The sequence below is a fragment of the Buteo buteo genome, chromosome 27 (assembly GCF_964188355.1).
Source record: "Buteo buteo chromosome 27, bButBut1.hap1.1, whole genome shotgun sequence".
Classification (NCBI taxonomy): Eukaryota; Metazoa; Chordata; class Aves; order Accipitriformes; family Accipitridae; genus Buteo; species Buteo buteo.
In genome coordinates, this window is record NC_134197.1 from 2,014,088 (window position 1) to 2,032,019 (window position 17,932).

Sequence of the window (17,932 nt, forward strand, 5' to 3'; positions counted from 1 at the left end):
TCGGTAGTTTTTGTAAGGCAAATTTGGGATACCTTTCTGTGAGAGTTTAGTTTGAAATACTCTTCAAGAGAAATCGCTTTGTTCTCAGATAACTGCTTACTTTTTTTAAAGTGTAGACTGTCTATTTCTTTTCTAGTGTTTTCAACAGATCATTATACTAACGCCCAATGAAATGGTTAACAATTCTCACACAAGGTGCCAGGTACAAAGACCTCGAAAGCCATTCAGGACTTTTTTTATAAAGTTTGAACAGGCGTCCTCTGAAAAATGTCAGCAGTTCTCTCATATTAAAGGTTATTAAGATTTGGACAACTCGATGGTTCCTTTTACGAAAAAATAGAATCTGACAACTATTTGCTAAATATCAATAATGTCTCTGAGGGTACCCGTGAAATAATAAGAGGCATTCAGACGGGCTAACAAAGCATCCATGGCCCGACTTTAGTATCAATAGAGAGGAATTGAGTGCGCAGTAGCTCACAGGAACGGGCAGTAATGCTATGTTGGCAGCCTGAAAATAACTGATTTTTTAAAATTTTATTTTAATAAATTCAAAACTTTTCTACTTCAAGGAAGGAATGAACTCACTTTTTAAAGTAGTTTAATATTAAGTCCAAAACCTCAATTAAGGTGATTTGCAACTCAAAAATTTTCTTTCCTCCCATGTAAATGGCCTTTTATATATGAACTGCCTCATTAAATTCAGTTGGACTTCCCAGACAGGAGAAGGAGGGTAAATATTTTTCAGAGGCTGGTGCTAATGGAGTCATTTAATGCTGAATGAATAAATAAATAAAAATTACAGACCTTTATTTGAGAAGCATAGGTAGTTATAGTAAAAATCATAACTTACATCACCAAATACAAACAATAAAGAATTGTCTACTTCAGATGGCTTGAAATGCTTTTTAGTGAAAACAGATGCTATTTAGGTCAAAACATTTGTGTTAAAAAAATAACTTGTTATTCCACTGTGAATAGTTTTAAGTGATTTGTTTAGATTTTCAAAAAATCTAAATTAGTTTTCTCAAGTTACAGATAAAGAATGGCTTATTCTAGTTCAACACGGGACTTTGTTGCACTTTCAGATCTGCATCCAAATCTTGCTCGTCCTGTAAGTCTCATAGACATAGTACTTTTGTTCTCAAATGAAATTGTATATGACTGTATTATATTACTGCAAAATTATGTAATTGATGTGTATTTAGATACTAATAGCATTAGTATAATTGTTAGATGTAAAGTACCTTACCTTCTTTGTGTATAAACCAGCAGAATGAAAATTGATGCTGTTGCTGTCCATAGTATGTGGATACCACAACTATAGATATTGACTGGACAATTCAATGTCTGAAAGTATCAGAGGCTTCTTTGTAATGTTTTAAATGGATGCTGAATTAGTAAAGACATGTACAGAGTCAGCATTATGTAGTCACAATACATCTGTAACCTACAATAGTCTTTCACTACAAGCTCTGAACGTAAGGCCCAATCCTGCAGTATTTATTTGTGTGCTCAATTCCTCTGGGCTAAATAACATAGTCCTGAATTATTCAAACAAAACTCTTGGTGAATGGTATGGTGTTTTAACTGGATAAAAATCTCACAATTACATGTCAGATAGGATCGTTTCTGTTTCTTTAGAACAAAAAGCAGGTTTTGTGGTTGTCAGTTTATAAGAAGCTAAGAATTTTGCTTGTGGGAGTACAGGAGAGCAGGATGAACCAAAAAGTAAACTTAAACAGCAACGCTTTGTAGTTGGCAGATTCATACAGGTGTTTGAGTACGGTGGGTTTTTTTCGTTTGGTGTTTGTTTTGGGTTTCTTTTGTCCTGATAGAAGTGAGGATTATCATCACTGGAGTAAGAGATGAATAGGGGAATGTGCTGTAAAACTCAGTATTTTTCCCTTCTGAGTTTTAGATGGTTGAATAAAAACCAGGAAGTCTGGGGAGGGCAGTTTTTCATTCTTTGCTCTCCAAGATGATGTTTTAATATGGGAGGGAGAAGACTACATTATTCTCTGTTGCAGTATTTCCCACCCTTCACTGTGTAGCCCACCAGCGATAACGTGTCTTCTGAGCGTTCAGTGCTGCGGGGAGTTGGAGCCTGGAGAACAAACCAGAGAGGCAGGGTTTCCCCGCGGAGTCACTGCGAGCTGTGGTGCGGTGTTATAACCCTGTCTCCCCGTGCAGCTTAAAGTAGATGCACTGTCTGTAGAGCTGTATGCCCCAGGGAAGTCCTGATGCTTGTGAAGAGAGTGAAAACAAGGAGTTTTCCTGTCCCAAACTTTTTTATTTGGGACGGGCACAATTTAGCCCTTTTTTTCTCATTTATTTTAAACAAATGGAAGAGAAATCACAGAAAAGGGGTGAACTAGGAGAAGGAGTTTTACGTGCCCTCACAGACGTATTGTATATTCTTTCCAGCTTTTTATAAACTCCTGGTCTCCAGTAAAGCTAATTTAAGCTGTCACTCACAGTTACTCTCAAATAGAGTGATCCAGTAACTCGGTTAAAAGCTCTTATTTTACAAATAAAACTAATCTTGAGTGTTGCAATTAGCAACATACAGTAAAGGAAGTATTTTTATAGAAAATAATTCACTAGTATCTCATGATAGAATGATCAGTATGTGTTTGGGACGGTAAAACACCTGAGCACACATAATTCAAAGTATCAAAATGTCATATTTTTTTACTTTGTAGTTTATTTTTTAAAAGTGGAATAGATCAAAGTCTAAGAAACTTGCAGTGTGTTAATGCTGTAGTCTCATGATTTGGTTGAGCAGCCTCAAGCCATGCTTTGCCCAAAAAGGCAGTATGGCCTTCTTCCTCATTGCAGGCGTGTTCTGCTCCTCTTTTGGTGAAACTAGTGCTTGTGTTGTTGCACAATAAGCTGATCAAGGAAATGGAAGTTTTTTGACCCCCCCCAAAATAGTTTCCAGCCAGATCGCTTCCTTCTGCCAGCTTGCTGTGCAGACTTAGTGCTAATACAAGAGAGGTGAATATATCTGCAGCAGGGACGGGAGGTTTCTTTTGGAAACTGCAGATTGACATTAGCTTAATTCATGTGAAGAGTCATTCTGAATGTCAGTTCTTCTGACTGGTGGTGAGATACAGGGTATGTTGCACTTTGATTTAATTGAAATGTTTGTTTTTTAAGAAACAAAGCCAAAACCAGAAAAATAAAATCCTTATTTAAATTACTACATGTAATGTGAACAGATAGAAAACACTCTGTTAGAAAGATTGGAAGAACTAGGATATTACGCTGTGGTACACATACATCCTCTTAATGAGTTCATTTCCATCACTAGGATAAGATAGTTACCTTGCTCCATCTAGTGATTCAAAGTAAACTGGGAACATGTGATATAATTTTTGAGCACATGTCAATACTGTATAGTTACAGTGAGGTGCGTCAGGTTGCATTGCCTTGTGAATAGGTGCAAAATTTAGCCTGTGTGGGTTATTAAATTGTTACATTGCCCCTTGCTAGCTGACTCCTGGGGTTCCCCTGCTTGAATGAGAGAGTCAGGCGGTACTGAAAGTAACTCCACATGTGACGTGGAAGAGATGTGGCACGCTTCATGTTTTGAAGGACCCTTGGAGTATTGCAATGTCAGTCGCTCCTTCCGGTCCTTGTTACCAAACCAGTTCTCATTGCTTACCTCTTAAATCCCAAACTAGCACTGCCATACTCTTATCTCACACTGAGGAGGACCTTTTTATTTAGGAAAAAAAAAAAACAAACACCACACAGCTATATATTATTAATATATATATTTTTTTATATATATCTTTCTTCCGGTCTGTGTTTGCTCCTAGTAGTTTTGTTTGACAATTGAGACTGGGGTGCTTTTGCGTAATAAATACAGGCTTAGCAAAGCAGTATAAGATTGATTTTTGTTTTGAAACATCAAAAAAGTTCATTGCCTAAGCTCCCTTTGTTGAGAGACAGACAGCAAGAAAGAGGCACCTGTACAAATTTGTGTTGCTTAGATGAGGATAGGATAAATGGCCCTCCCTATGGACGTACACGTGTATATCTTGGTGCTGACAGCAGGGGAAACCTTGAATGCTCAACTGTAAAATAAATCCTGTCCAGAATTTTCATGGTGCATTTAAGGAGATCTGAGACCTGTGCAGAGAGCGTGAAACAACAATATTGCTGCCTACCTGAGGAGAGATTGCTGTAGAACAGCCAAAATTGTGAATGTTTTGGATGAACTTTTGTCCTCCCATTGTCTTTACAAACAGAAACAGATGTATTTCTTTTAATATTTTTATTAGTCACTCTTTTTCTTAAAGTCAGATTGTATGTTTATGTTTTAGTCCTTAGTTCATATGGCACTGTGGAATAAATAGATTAAAATGATTACCATTCAGAAATATGTTTATTATCATCAATAGAGTACAAGTCCATGAAATCTAATTCATCATATACATCTGTGTTTAATACTTGTATTCTATAATCTCTTTATTTTTTAGAATGTAATCGGTGTGGTTATTGGGAAAACAGATGTCAGAGGCTTTCCAGACAGAAAAAGTACAGTCCCTTTTAACTGTTTTTACTTCATTTTCTTATACGGTATAATTTGGCATATATGACTGAAATCAGTATTTAAATGATAAACAGACTTCTTTTAGTGTAAAATGTATAGAATAAGAATGTGCAAAAAAAATTGTGTGTGTTTGAGAACCAAGATGAAAGAGCAGCATTAGTTTGGCTAAACCTTATCAATTAGAATTTGTTCCGGAAAACTCCATCTTGGAAGTAAGTGTTTCAAGGTCTGAAGAAGATGGCACTGATACGAACCCACTATTATATAAATACTGCTGGAATAGACTTAGTCCCTTCATATTCATTCTCTCTTAAAACAGAAATGTTAAGGAGATGTCTTGAGGAGCAGAACAAGTAATTTCTGGTCTGGGTAGCACTAGCTTCATCTTACTATATAGTCCTAAAGAAAAATGGCAATTATACATTGTTAATACAGCATTAGTTGGAAATTGAACTAATATATCTACAGCTTAGGGTTGACACAGACACTGTCAGGATGCATCTCCAGTCACAGGGCACCATTCCAGCTCTGTGTGAAGCACTCAGCTATTCTGTTGGTGTTGTCGTCATGCTGAGCTGCTCTAGTGGTGGATTTTTAGAAGGAAGTCATCATCGTCACCAAAAACAATTCTACACAGTCTGAAAATGTGGTGTTCGTGTTTATGCCTCCATGGAACTACAGTCAGATTATGCTTACTCTATGTGGATCACTATACAGTTTTCATTGATAATTTAAAAATAGCATATTGCATAATGGAAAGCTTTGTTAATCAGCTGAAAGAGAAAAGGGAATGTAGTGTTTCAAAGACTGATACCCTCTTGACCATGAACTTTCCCTAGAGCTGGAAACACTTTGCTTCATTCAGTTAAACCCCTCAGTACTATCTGGACAGCAATACTGCCTGTGATCTGCAGCCTTGTACGTCATTGCGCTGGTCTCATACATGGGCACAGCCATCTGTTACACAGACAGCCTACCTGTTACAAAATTTGGGCTAGTATGTACACCTTCATAGCATTGCTTCATGCATTAGCCCTGTTTATGTGTTTGTCCATGCCTTGAATGTAGCATCGCACGGTTCTTTCATTTCTCTTGCATTAGATCTCTAAGTTTATATGGTGCTGCCTAAGGTTAAGTGATATGTGTACGTGGGTGGGATGGTGCAAGTACGGCCTGAGTTGTAGCCATCCCCATTGAGGAACACCAGTGTGTTTACTGAACAGTCTGCTGACCTCTAGTGGTACTCACCAGATTGCGGGTAGTAAATTCAGAAAATCTAGGACAGCCTCGAAATAATAGTTTTTATACGTGTATTCTAGATTGAAGTCAAGCTGTGCTAACGAATTGTAATAGTGCTGTTTATTTTTGCAGACATTGGGTCTGAAAGATACACCTTCAGTTTTACTATTCGTGACTCACCCACTTGTTTTATAAATGTAAATTCTTGGGGCAGAGAAGACTATATTAGATCACTTTCAGAAAGCTTTAGAGTTGGTGACTGTGGTAAGCTGGAGTTTATTCTTAACATGTTTCTGTTTGAATGTGTTTTTCTCCCCCAGTAAATCAGTGTTATGTGTTTGTGGTTTTGTTATATTTTTCTCTAAGGACTCAGAAAACAGTCTAATTGGAAACAAATTGTTCAGTTATGCTAAGTATAAAGAGGAAAGGAATGAGATTTCAAGGATTTAAATTCAAAACCAGTAAATATGTCAACAAAAAGACCAGATACAAACCCACCGAATGCAACCACCCAGAATTTACCTATAGTTAATCGATCTGAATTCTTACATTATATTCTGTTCTTATAAACTACAAAAAATAAGCTCTGTAAAGTAGTTTGGTGTTTGTCTTCATTTAGTTATAGATATGACTACGTATGTTCATAAAAACACAGCAAAAATCTTGTATTTATTTACAGTCTGTGCTTTTATCTTGATAAGTTAATGGAAAGACTTTGCTGCCCATGGTTGCTAGATCAGAGTGTTTGGATAAAACTTGTGGCTATGAAGAGTGTACACACAAGAACTCAGTGTCGTTTTGTTTCCATTAAATGTCTTGAGGACTCCTGTGGGACTTTGGCTATAATGTGCGCTGTCTGGACAGATATGGTTTTCAGTATGAAAACGTTTGACAGTAGTTACTGCACGTACCTTTTCCTTTCCTTATCGACCTTGAAAACAACCATTTTTTAAAAGCCATCTCTCTTTATATGTATCTATATTCAGTTTGCTAACATTATTTATCAATGTTTTATTTTAGTTACAATTGAAAATCCTTTAGTTCAGTCAAAGGAAGCAGAAAGGGAAGAAAAATTCAACCCTGTAACTCCTAGGTAAATTTAAAGCATAGACTAATAGCTCTTTTCAGAAAGATAAAAGTTAATACTTTAGTTGCCAGCTGATTGCAGCAGCATGTGATTGGTAGAAGTATTTGAGGTTGGTTTTCTTATGTAGCTGTACCTTCCTCCCTGCGTTCAACCATGTATGGTCAAGTAATCTCAAAAGAGAATATATTTCTCAGTACATGGCTTTGGAGCTTTGTCAGAAAGTAATAATGCTCTTTGTAACTAAACAGAGTAAATTCCATTCTTTGAGTACAGTCTACTAAAATTTGAAAGGGAATGTGTGTGTGTGGGGGCAAGTCTTTCCAGTCTTGAGTCAGTGATCGTGATCTCCCCCTGCCGCGTTTACGTTTCCCCTAGTTCCTGCTTCTTTGGCAACCATCCGGCCTTCGGCGCCTTCTGGAGCAGTATGTTCCCTTTTTATCAGTCTTTAGTTCCTCTTCAAGGGCATAATCATTAGTAAGGTATGATACAAAGTAATCAGGCCTGCATAGTGAAGCTATTGAATAATGGTCCTTCTTAAAGGACAATGCATCATGTTTAACCCTAAATTAAGCAGTATCACCACAGCCTAGGCATTAACTCAAACATATGGCTACAACTTCACTGAGGAAAAGAGCTCCTCTCCAAATCTATAGATTTCATAAGCATTTGCAAAATATATTTATCCAGAATATATTGAATATATCTTATTTCTACTGGCTAAGAGTGCATTACAAATATTACTTAGGTCATTGGGCTATTACTTTTGAAAGCACCTTACCAAATCCAATCTGACTGTAGTCGTGTCTTATTATGTCATGATGCCAAAACCTCTTAATTACCTGGATTACAGACATTTTGGAACCTATCTTATTTTTAGTGATTCATAAGGACTGAAAGATTTACAAATATGTATTGTACATTGCTAGCATTTCAATTATAAATAAGTATAAAGTACAGGATAATACATTTTTGGTAGAAGTAAAGTATATAATTTTTAAAAAATAATTTTAGAACAAATTAATTCAAACTTTTCCATATCTTTAGGGAAAACAATAGAGGAATAAATCAGCAGTTATTTTCTCATGTGAATTGAATTAACATTTTACACTGTTAGTATATTGGTGAGTGAAATGTTGATTGATGTGATTTGTTTTGTGCATACTATCTAGTTGCTACAAATTATTGCTCAGTGAAAATCATTCAGTGGTCAAAACATCTTCGTGTTATGAAATGGACACCAAACTACTTTCTCTGTTGCACCTGCCTGTCAAGGACCCTCAGGATTATTATTCACTGGGTGATATCATTGCAAATGGACAAAGCCTTGATGGAAGAATCCTTAATGTGCTTGCAGCTGTAATGTCAGTAAGTTAAGGAGCCACAGTACCATGGGCGATTTAACTGACTTAAGTGTGAATATGGATTTTGGGACTCATAGTGGACAGGAATCACTGGTTTTGTTTGTTCGTTTGTTTAGGTGGGCAGTCACTTCAGCTGAGTTACAACAACCATACAAGCTACTTAAGATTTTCATCAACATGAGGGGGGAAATTAAGGGAATGGAATGTCCTACATCAGTTGTCTTTTTGAAATCATGCATGTGCAAGCAGTAGATAACTTGCAAATACATAAAGTGCGAATTATTATAAAATAAAATGTGTCTCTTTATCCTGAAGTAAAATTACTGTTGTTAAACTTTCAGTGGTGTATAGGTTTTCTTTTAATGGTGTATTTTTTTTCACTTTTTTAACTCTTCTAGGTTATCATTTTTATTCTCCTAAACACTTACTACAGGAAAAGTGACTGCTTCTCTTTCTTCTTAAAGGTTGGGGAGCCAAAGTATTTTATGACGTCAGACAAAAGAAAAGGTCAGAGGTGTGAAATAAAGCTGTACGATGAAACAGAGATGTCTTTTCCAATAGTATGGTAAAATGTTTTTTAATTCACTAAAATACTCAAATTAATGCAAGAGTAGGTAAAGAAATTAACTATAATACATACTGTTATAATACTATCTTTTAATTTAAGTGTATTATTATTTGGGTGGCAACTGTGAGAAGGCAGCAATGTATGCTAAACAGAGGCTTAAAAAAGAAATTCATTAGAGTGACCTTACATGTATTGCCTAGTTTTATGACTTGCTGACAGACTGTTAGCTCATGAATGGCAAAATGAAGCTCAGTTCCAAATATTTACATTTTTTTAATGTGGAAATTTGAACTAATTCAGGAAATGGCATTTAAAAACAGTTGCAAAGGCAGCACATTTCTTCCACAAAAGAGGGGGGTGGGGGAGGAGTATGCTTCATTTTTAAAGCCAAGCAGAATTAATAAGTCGAATGGAAATAGGTTGAAATAGTTTTAAACTTTTAAAATAGCGCAGAAGCATTTTGATACTACTTAGGCCATATTTTCAAACTGTATCCCACTTACAGACATGACTATGTCCACACCATTTATGCATGTAAACAGAGATTTGTTTACACAGGAATATTTGCATTTTGCCCATAGTTTGTTAAATAAACTTGTGGCTTATCTACGTGCAAGGGTATGTGGGTATTTGTTTGCACTGGGTTTACTGTCTGTTGGTTGAAATGACCTTTGTTCCTTAGCTAGAAGGAGCAAGATAGCATTGCACTCAGTGTCCAAGTTAGAAACTGTTATCAGTCAGTGTAATGTTTAGCACAGTTAATGTATACACACGAACATTACTAAGCACCTATGGTGTGAAGTTTTCTAGCCTTTGAGCTGCCACCAATGTTAATTTGCAGCAGCAGCCCCGATGCTCTTGTTTCAGTGCTGGTACATAGTGATGCAGAGCTGTATGCTTCAGGAGACCTCAGAAGCAGAGACTAGGTGGTCTTATTGTGGTTACCCTAAACTGTGCCTTTTGCACTTTCACGGAGCCCTAGGCAGAGGCAAAGATTCAGGAAATCCTTGAGCAACAGCACTGTAGTGAAGATAGTTCAGAGGCCATCAGTGAAGAGGTAGCTGAGCAATACTAGATGAAAAGTAAATATCTTAAATCTTTTTCCAAGGATTAAGGAAAAAAACCACCAGAACAAAACTGTGCTTTGGCAGTATTCTTGCCTTCCAAACTTAAAAGGAACAGAATGAGATTTCATCAAGGGACCCAACCATCAAATTACCATTTTTGAGGGATACCTCTGACCTCACTCTAGTCTCATCATCCACAGTTACAAGGATTCCAGTGTTGGAAAGCCAGCTGAACATCTGGCCTAGTGATGTCAGCAATCAATTTGTTCCCACAGAAAAGGCTCAGCTGATAAGCAGTTATTTTAACTGTGATTTGCTTTAGTTAGAAATTACTTCTGTCAAAGCTCTGAAATACACACAGTATTTTTCCAGGTATATTCTGCATTAAATCATTTTGAACAATCTAATAGCCCTTTATTTTAAATTGCTTGGCATGGGATAAAGTAGGGACCGTATTAAACCATACATAAAGCATCCTGGCTGGCTGCAAACTAGATGCCTGTGGATATACATGGCATTTCATTTGCATGTGCAGGTAACAAAGGAGTTGTGTCCCCTTTGACCAATTTAATTATAACTATATTATTTAGTAGTTTAGTACTAAACAGTTTGAGTGCTGTTTCAAAAATGTTTCAATACATTAAATTTTTTTTAATTTAGTTGGGATAATGAATCTATCCAGCTTGCACAGAGTTGGATCCCACGAGAAACAGGTATAATAGTCTGGTTTTTATGTTTTTACTGTAGTTCTTAATGTGATACTTATTCTGCAGTAACAGTTGGGGTTTTTTTGTGCACAGTAATATTTGCATCAGATGTGAGAATAAATTTTGACAAATTTAGGAACTGTATGACTGCAACTGTGATATCAAAAACCATCATTACAACTAATCCAGGTAAGAGCTGTTGAAGTATTGCTTTGGTATTAGTAATCATTATAGGCTAGAATGCATGAATGAATGTATTGGAGGTCTGACTTGTTCTACCTGCTTGCCTTGGAAAGCTCCCTGCTTCTTGTCTGCTATGTAATGACCAATGCTTTTGGCTTCCACCCTTTTCTCTTCCTTTTTTTATTTTTTTAATTTTTTTTTTTAATTTTATCTAAGCAATCTTCATGTATTCCCTGTAGGACTAACAGTTAAAGTAAAAAAGATAAAAGCATCTCTTGGCTAATTCCAAGAGACAACATGTTTGTACTACCAGAATAAAAAGTTGTAAAATATAATTATGCTGTTATTTTTACATGCTACATATAACTTTTAAAAATACATTTTCAAGAAACAGCAGAAGCAAATGTTCTCTTCAGCTTCATAAAAGAGAGTGCACAATCAGGAGCTTTGCATGATAAAATGGAGGAGCAGTCAAAAGGATCCATTAACTGTAAGCATGGATCCAAACACTTTGATTTTATTTAACTATATAACGTTAGTTTCATAGTGCAGCTGAAATATCAGGTTCTTGCTCTGTGTTCATAGAAACAAAACTAAGGTACAGCCTGACTGAATATTTAAAGTTTGGACTGTTGTTACTGGGGCTATCCCTTATATTATCAGTTATGTATCTTCAGCGTTGGTGACTATGCCAATTGCAGCCTGTCTGGCATGTTCTTTCTGTCTTGAATAAGTATGAAAAATGGAGAGGGAAAGTTTTTGTCAAAAGCTCATTTTGGGGGATACAAAAATTAAATATTAGCTATTTTCCTGATTTGAATGTGCTTTTGGGTTTTGTTTTTTTGTCCCCAAATGATAAGCCTACTTCAAACAGAAGGGGTGTGTGGTTTTTCTGATACTTTAGGTCAAATCCTCTCCTTTTTATTACCTTAAGATCCTTTTTCGTTGTTGCTTTTCTGCGTTGTTTCTTTCTCAAATGCACTTAACATGTCTTTTAAACTTCTAGTGGAGACTGTAGTTGATATTTATACGGTGGAACAGCTGAAAGAAAAAGCTTTACAGAGTGAAGGGAAACTTGAACCAGTCTATGGCATTATTTATGGCTACATTTCTACACTGGACATTGATGATAATGCATCTAAAGTTATTCGCAACAGATGGTAAGTGACTGCCTGTTTTAAATTTGTATTAAAAGGTTCTCGTCCTTCTTCCCCTGACCCAAATTAGATAGAACAATATTTTAGTCCAGTTCTGGACAAGAAATAAAACTCCTCTGGAGGATGCCATGTGGATTTCTGTTGTGTAGACTTCCAGAAGTAGCAAGAAAGAGGAGTTGGCTTTATGAAGGACTTGCTCTTTGTGGTCCTAGAGGAGAGAAGAAGAAAGATGCCATTTTGTCTGAGACTTAAGAGTTTAGAAGATGAAGAATTTTTTTTAAAGATGAAAAGTCTCTTGGGAAGTCTCAGTCTAGAAAACAGTTTCAAAGAAGGAGGAATTACATATATGCATTAATTATCTTCTTATGTTTCAGTTCAATATGCCGTTTTATAGTGAATGAAATGTCAAACACATGCACTTTCTGCAGTGACGTCTCTTCATATTCAAAGTCAACTTTTTCAAGCTTTGACATACTCATTGATCTGACAGATCACACAGGCACTCTTTATTCTTGTTACCTGTCTGACTGTGTAGCTGAGGAAACATTAGGCTGCACAGTAAGTAGAAATGAATTAGGTTGTTCTTATTTGATCTGAGCTGTGAAGCTTGAAGAAAACTACAAAGACATGTAAATGTTCTTCATACATGTGTATGTGTACACCAGTTAAAAAAATTTGCATGTACGTGTGGATACACATACACTCAGCTTTTTAACAAGTCAAAAGTTAGAAGTCAGTAGCTGCTAATAAGAAGAAACGTGTTAAATGTAAGAGTGAATACCCTATTCAGAATACTGCTTTAATTAATTCACACTTTTCTGAGAATGTGGTTGGAATTCCCTAACTTTGATTCTCAAACACCCTGCAATTTATTCTGATTAATCTGACTGTCTTGGTACATACATCACACCAAACACTATGTTAAAATAGAAAAATACAGCTTAGAAATGTATAAAAATGTGTAAGATGCTCTTTTCATCATCATTCTGTTGTGGAGATATTGTAACTATATGCTGAAGAAGTGTTCTGTGGTGTCCTGTCATTAACAGGTCCATGAATTCCTTACTCTAGCAGAAGACAAGAAGACTGCATTGAAATGGCAACTTCTTTTGGAACGAAGCAAGATTTATTTTAAAGTTAGTATTTAATGTTAATTTAATTTAAACAGTGGCTGTTTCCCATTCGGTAGTATATTTAGTACTGAAAAATTCCATGTCAATTCTGCTGAGCTTTTAAAAATAAGGATTAGTTTTTGTACATATTCTGAATATTCCAAGTAAATAGTCTTTTGTCATAATTTCAACATTAGGGGATGTCCCTGCAGGATCAGATATACGCAGGCCTCTTTCAGTCAAGCTATGAAAGACACAAACTGCCCTTAGCCAATACTGATTAAGGAGCTGGTATTTCAAAAGCATGTATACATGATTTACTCAGTCACTGATTTCTATGGCTGTAGGTTTATAATTAATAAAGTTAACAGTATCTGTTTGCAAGAATAAGGTGCAGTCAATATATGTAATAGATTGTACAGTATATGGGGCTACCTAAGTATATTTCTCAGTTACCTGTATTTTTTCTAATAATGTGATTAGATATGTCTAAAATCTGCAATTCTCCTTAAAGCAACAAGAATATTAGATTTACACACCTGGAGCAATTGTTAAAAGATCTGCTATTATTTCCAATATCCTTTACTTTTTCAGCTGAATTGCATGCTGTATACTGCACTGGATTTCTTTTTCATAGAACTGCCTGTCCTAGGACAACTCTAAACTGACTCCCTTTTTTAAACTTGTGCTTCTGAGACTGTTCTTACTCTTTCATCTCCCCCATACTCTGCCCCTATTTCCAGGAAAAAATGAAAGTGTTTTACTTCAGTAGTGACAGGTATATAGCACAAAATGTGTGTACTCATACATAAAATAATGTAAAATATGTATAACCAAATCTGTCAGTTAAACATGCTGTGTGATATTTGGAAGTAATATATTTCAAAGTGCTATACAGCAGTAAAAACAAAGACCCTTAATTATTTTTACAGGTTACTTTGTCACCCAGTTGGAGAACCGGACTGAAAGTGAATGTTCTTTCATGTAAACTGGCAGATCCTAGAGAGGCGAGTCAGAGCTTGTTGGGAAAAGAGATTGGAAATAAGAGATTACACTATTAATAACAGCTAGGAAAAAGACTGTCTTCACTGTATTATTAGAGGTAGAATGCTGTTGTTGTATTTTGCTAAGTATGTTCTGATGGTAAGGAAAGAATATGCATTACTAATCCCTGTTAAGTGGGCTTTTATGTTGATCTTTTTCAGGTGATGGTACTTTAAAATGTGTACTAGGGCCTCAGCTTAAGAAAAGTTAGTTCTACTGAACTCAACCCCTTACAAGGGGGGTGGAAGCTTTCCTCAGTTTAGAATGTATTTGAAAAAAATCAGAAATAACAAATAGTACGAGACAGTTCTGTTGAGCTTCTGTGCTTTTAACTGCCTTGCTACTTTCGTGCTGTGTTTGTGTTAGTTCAAAAAATAAAGACCCACTTTGAAATACTGCCTGGGTTTGTGGTGCATGTTGGTGAGTCCAGACACGGAACTTTTGGCAACTGCAGAGGCTTGGAAATAGCCATGATGTTTGCAAGGCTGCTTTTCTTTAGGGAGACTAAGTCTTATTAGAATGGAGTAATCAATTACCGGGGACCTCTGACAACCAATCAAGCTAAGACTATAAGCGGCAGAGAAGAAAGGACTCTTCTTCACCGAGAGAGTTGTTCTTAGCCAAACATAAAGAATCCAGGTATGCATATTTTGCCTTTCTCTATGTATTTTTTCCTTTTTTTTAATCTATTTCTGTCCTTGGCTTCCCCTGCAGCTGGTGTATTTGCTACATTCACCAGTCCTCACCTTCTGAGCATATCAGGAGTTGGCCGATTTGAAATGGTGGGAAGATACTGTAGCCCTTCTCTTGCAAAGTTATTTGTTAGGCTAGAATACCCTGAGGAACTCCGATCAACCCAGTGCACTACCTACCCATTAAAGCAACATGGCAGAGAGTAAACAACCACAGAAACAGCAAATTTTGACAAGCAATCCACCAAGATTGCATCGCCCTATTCATGTGAGTGGAAACGAGGGACTAAATGCACAAAAAAATGTTGCCAGTGTTGGGTCGCTGCATCTCTCCTGTTGCAGCAATAAACAACTTCAACATTTTCCTGCCGTAACAGCTAATATTCTGAAGTGAATGTTTACAATAATTTTAATCACAACTCAGCTCTGCTACCAGTACACAGTCCTGAAGAACAAACTACAAATGATGCATTGTTGCTGTTGCCATAGACGGTAATGTTTGATAGGCACGAAGAAAAGGAAACAGCAGAGAAAGTGAATTTAATCCTTCCTGTTTCAGCATTATTCACCCTAACTTCCCTGCTCAGCCCAGCTCTGTTGGCCTGACTTCTCTGCTTGGCCCAGCTCATTAAGTTGCAACAAATTCAGAGGACAGCTTCCCTGCTGACAGAGGTAGGCTTAAACCAAGAGCATTTTGACTGCTGTGAGCCAGGGGCTGGTTCTGTTCAGATGTAATGGCTGAATGTCTGTTTCAGTTGGCCTTCGTTCCTTAGCCTTCCTTTAGATGAAATCTGAATTATGTCCACAGCATTTAGGCCTCATCATACAAAGAACTTTTACATGTGCTTTAAGTCATTGGCTTAAGTTAAAATACAGCGGAATGAAATGTCTGCATGTTTGCAGGATTGGTACCCAGTGCAGGTGGTGTGCGGATACACAGTGGTGTGCTGGAAATAAGAAAATGTCTATTTTTCTTCTGCAACATGCTCTGCTTTCTTTTTACCATTTGATTTGCAGTATCCTGGATGATGCTACTCTTTCACAGAGGTGCTATTTTTTGGGCTACAGTAATTTTCTCTGCAAGACTTTCCAAATGCACTTTTAAAACAAAACTTCCTAGCGGTTAAGATCTGGTTCCAATAAATGGAAGCATTTAACTTTGGTGCTTGCACGTATGTAAAAAAAAATAATCCATCTGTTTTCGTTAGAAATTAGTCAGTTCTGTGCAACCTTTGAAAATGGCAAGTTTTGATGTTTGTGGGGGGAGGGTTTTTTCAATTATATTTTACAACTTACTGTGTCACTCCTTTGAATTGAAAGTGAACTCGCTGTCATGCAAGCTGGTAGAGTGTGTTAGATCAGTTGGAGTTTGGAAACGGGAAAAGTTATGCAGCATGGCTTTTTAACAGCTGGAAATAGTTAAAAACTTCACTGTTGCACTGCACTGTATAAGTAATGGCAATTGCTGCAGTTAGATTTCTATTAAAAATATATTTAAATCAGTAAAAGTAAAGACAAGTTTACTGGTTATCTTTACCAATGAGCTGCTTTATTCTTGATCTTTTGTATTATTTTACTTTTAGAAGCACATTTAAAGATCAGTTTAGGAAAAAAGATCTGCCAAGCATCTGGCACACTTCCTGCTGCATTACACCCCTTGGAGTGGGAGGGAAAGCAACCCTCATTTAATTTGTACATTTGAAAAACGCATGGAGGAATCGTGAAACTAATCTAAAAAGCAAACATCTTTTTATTGTAGAATACCCCAAGGATAGAAATTCTATCTGATGCTGTAATTCTTGATTTACTATTACACATATAGCTTTGATTTTATATAGATAGCATGGGTGAGCCTTAGCTCCTACATCACCATTCTGATGGTTTAATTTTTAGACTTTTATTTTAAGGCAATACATCAGTAGAACAGAAGAGCGCACACAGTGACAGCCAGCACCGCTCCCCTCCCCGGCTGTCCGGCACACCGTCTCCATTGGCACTTCCAAGGTACGGTTAAGGTATTAACCACCTGCCCAAAGCTGGGTTGGACTCCGGGTTCACAGCCTCAGAAGAGGCTGAAGCCTCCACAGGAACGGGGCTGTTTCAGTCAAATGCCTTTCGAGCGCATGGGTTATGTGTCTTTGATGCATGACAGCCCGTTAGACGCTTGGGCCACGTAAGTGTTTAACGTACAGGACGGCTTGGGTGTCTCCTTGTTCACCAGATGTTCCCAGAAGAGCCTCTTCCTTTGCAGACAGGGTCCCAGCCAGGCTCCCGGTCAGGATCTACGCGTTTGCTGCGCCACCTTAAACCGCATAGAGAGGACATCTCTTATCCCAGCCTCTATCTCATCGTCGGCCTGCACAGACCCAACTCCTTTGGGAGACCCTGTCAGAATCAAGTCCCCTTCTTCCAGGGTGAGTATTTCGCTGATGTAGCTGATCAGGTAAGGGATAGAGAAGATCATCGAGGAGGTCTCCCCCTCCTGCCTCAGCCTTCCGTTCACCTTGAGCCAGATCTTCAGCTTGTGAGGGTCTGGAATCTTCTCCTTAGGCACAAAGTCACTGACCGGGCATGACGAACTGAAGCCCTTGGCCAGGGTCCAGGGCAGACCCTTCTTTTTACACTCCTCCTGGGTGTCCCTGGCCGTCATGTCCAAGCAGAGGGCATAGCCCGCCACGTGCTCCATGGCGGCCTCCTGGGCCACAGCCTGGGCTCTCTTCCCGATCACCACCCCCAGCTCCACTTCGTGGTGCAGGTTGTTGCAGTAGTAGGGCCGGAGGATGGGCGAGCCTTCCCGCACGTAGGCCGAGGAAGGCTTGAGGAAGAAGATGGGCTCCCGGGGCGGCACGCTCCCCATCTCCTTGGCGTGCTCGGCGTAGTTGCGCCCCACGCAGACGATGTTCTTGCCCCACTCCCAGAAGCGGGACAGGGGTTTGGAGGAGGCCATGCCCGCGGCGGGTCTCCTTCTCCGGGGACCGCGGGCGCCCTTGGGGTGTCCTTGCCGGGCCCGGAGCCGCGCCGCCGCCGCCGCCTCTCCTCCGCCGCCCTCTCCTCCCTGCCTGCTCCCTGCCCGCCGCGGATTGCCCAGGGCAGCCGTCCGCCCTCCCGCCTCCTTACCCGGCTTAGCAAATCGCCCGGCCCGGGCGTGCCG

General features: G+C 38.2%; 2 protein-coding genes across 2 annotated transcripts; one reads left to right on the plus strand and one right to left on the minus strand.

The window, feature by feature from the left end:
• The first annotated feature begins 1,045 nt into the window (after positions 1-1,045).
• MEIOB (meiosis specific with OB-fold) lies at positions 1,046-14,341 on the plus strand. Its single transcript, XM_075058510.1, has 13 exons — positions 1,046-1,114; positions 4,491-4,548; positions 5,936-6,067; positions 6,824-6,896; positions 8,060-8,255; positions 8,716-8,816; positions 10,547-10,599; positions 10,687-10,782; positions 11,165-11,266; positions 11,783-11,936; positions 12,308-12,491; positions 12,983-13,069; positions 13,978-14,341. Exons 1-13 carry the CDS (start codon positions 1,046-1,048, stop codon positions 14,104-14,106), a joined length of 1,434 nt encoding a protein of 477 aa, XP_074914611.1. The 3' UTR covers positions 14,107-14,341.
• Positions 14,342-16,316: 1,975 nt separating this feature from the next.
• FAHD1 (fumarylacetoacetate hydrolase domain containing 1) lies at positions 16,317-17,876 on the minus strand. Its single transcript, XM_075058612.1, has one exon. The coding sequence runs from the start codon at positions 17,726-17,728 to the stop codon at positions 17,057-17,059; it is 672 nt and encodes a 223-aa protein (XP_074914713.1). The 5' UTR covers positions 17,729-17,876; the 3' UTR covers positions 16,317-17,056.
• Between the last annotated feature and the right edge of the window lie 56 nt (positions 17,877-17,932).

Excerpts from the sequence above, each read along its gene's own strand:
- MEIOB (XM_075058510.1), top strand. The coding sequence starts at position 1,046 with ATGGCTTATTCTAGTTCAACACGGGACTTTGTTGCACTTTCAGATCTG. Across the intron at positions 8,817-10,546 it reads ATGTCTTTTCCAATAGTATG|TTGGGATAATGAATCTATCC; the intron begins GTAAAATGTTTT and ends TTTTTAATTTAG. Across the intron at positions 10,600-10,686 it reads TTGGATCCCACGAGAAACAG|TAATATTTGCATCAGATGTG; the intron begins GTATAATAGTCT and ends TTTTGTGCACAG.
- FAHD1 (XM_075058612.1), bottom strand. The coding sequence starts at position 17,728 with ATGGCCTCCTCCAAACCCCTGTCCCGCTTCTGGGAGTGGGGCAAGAAC.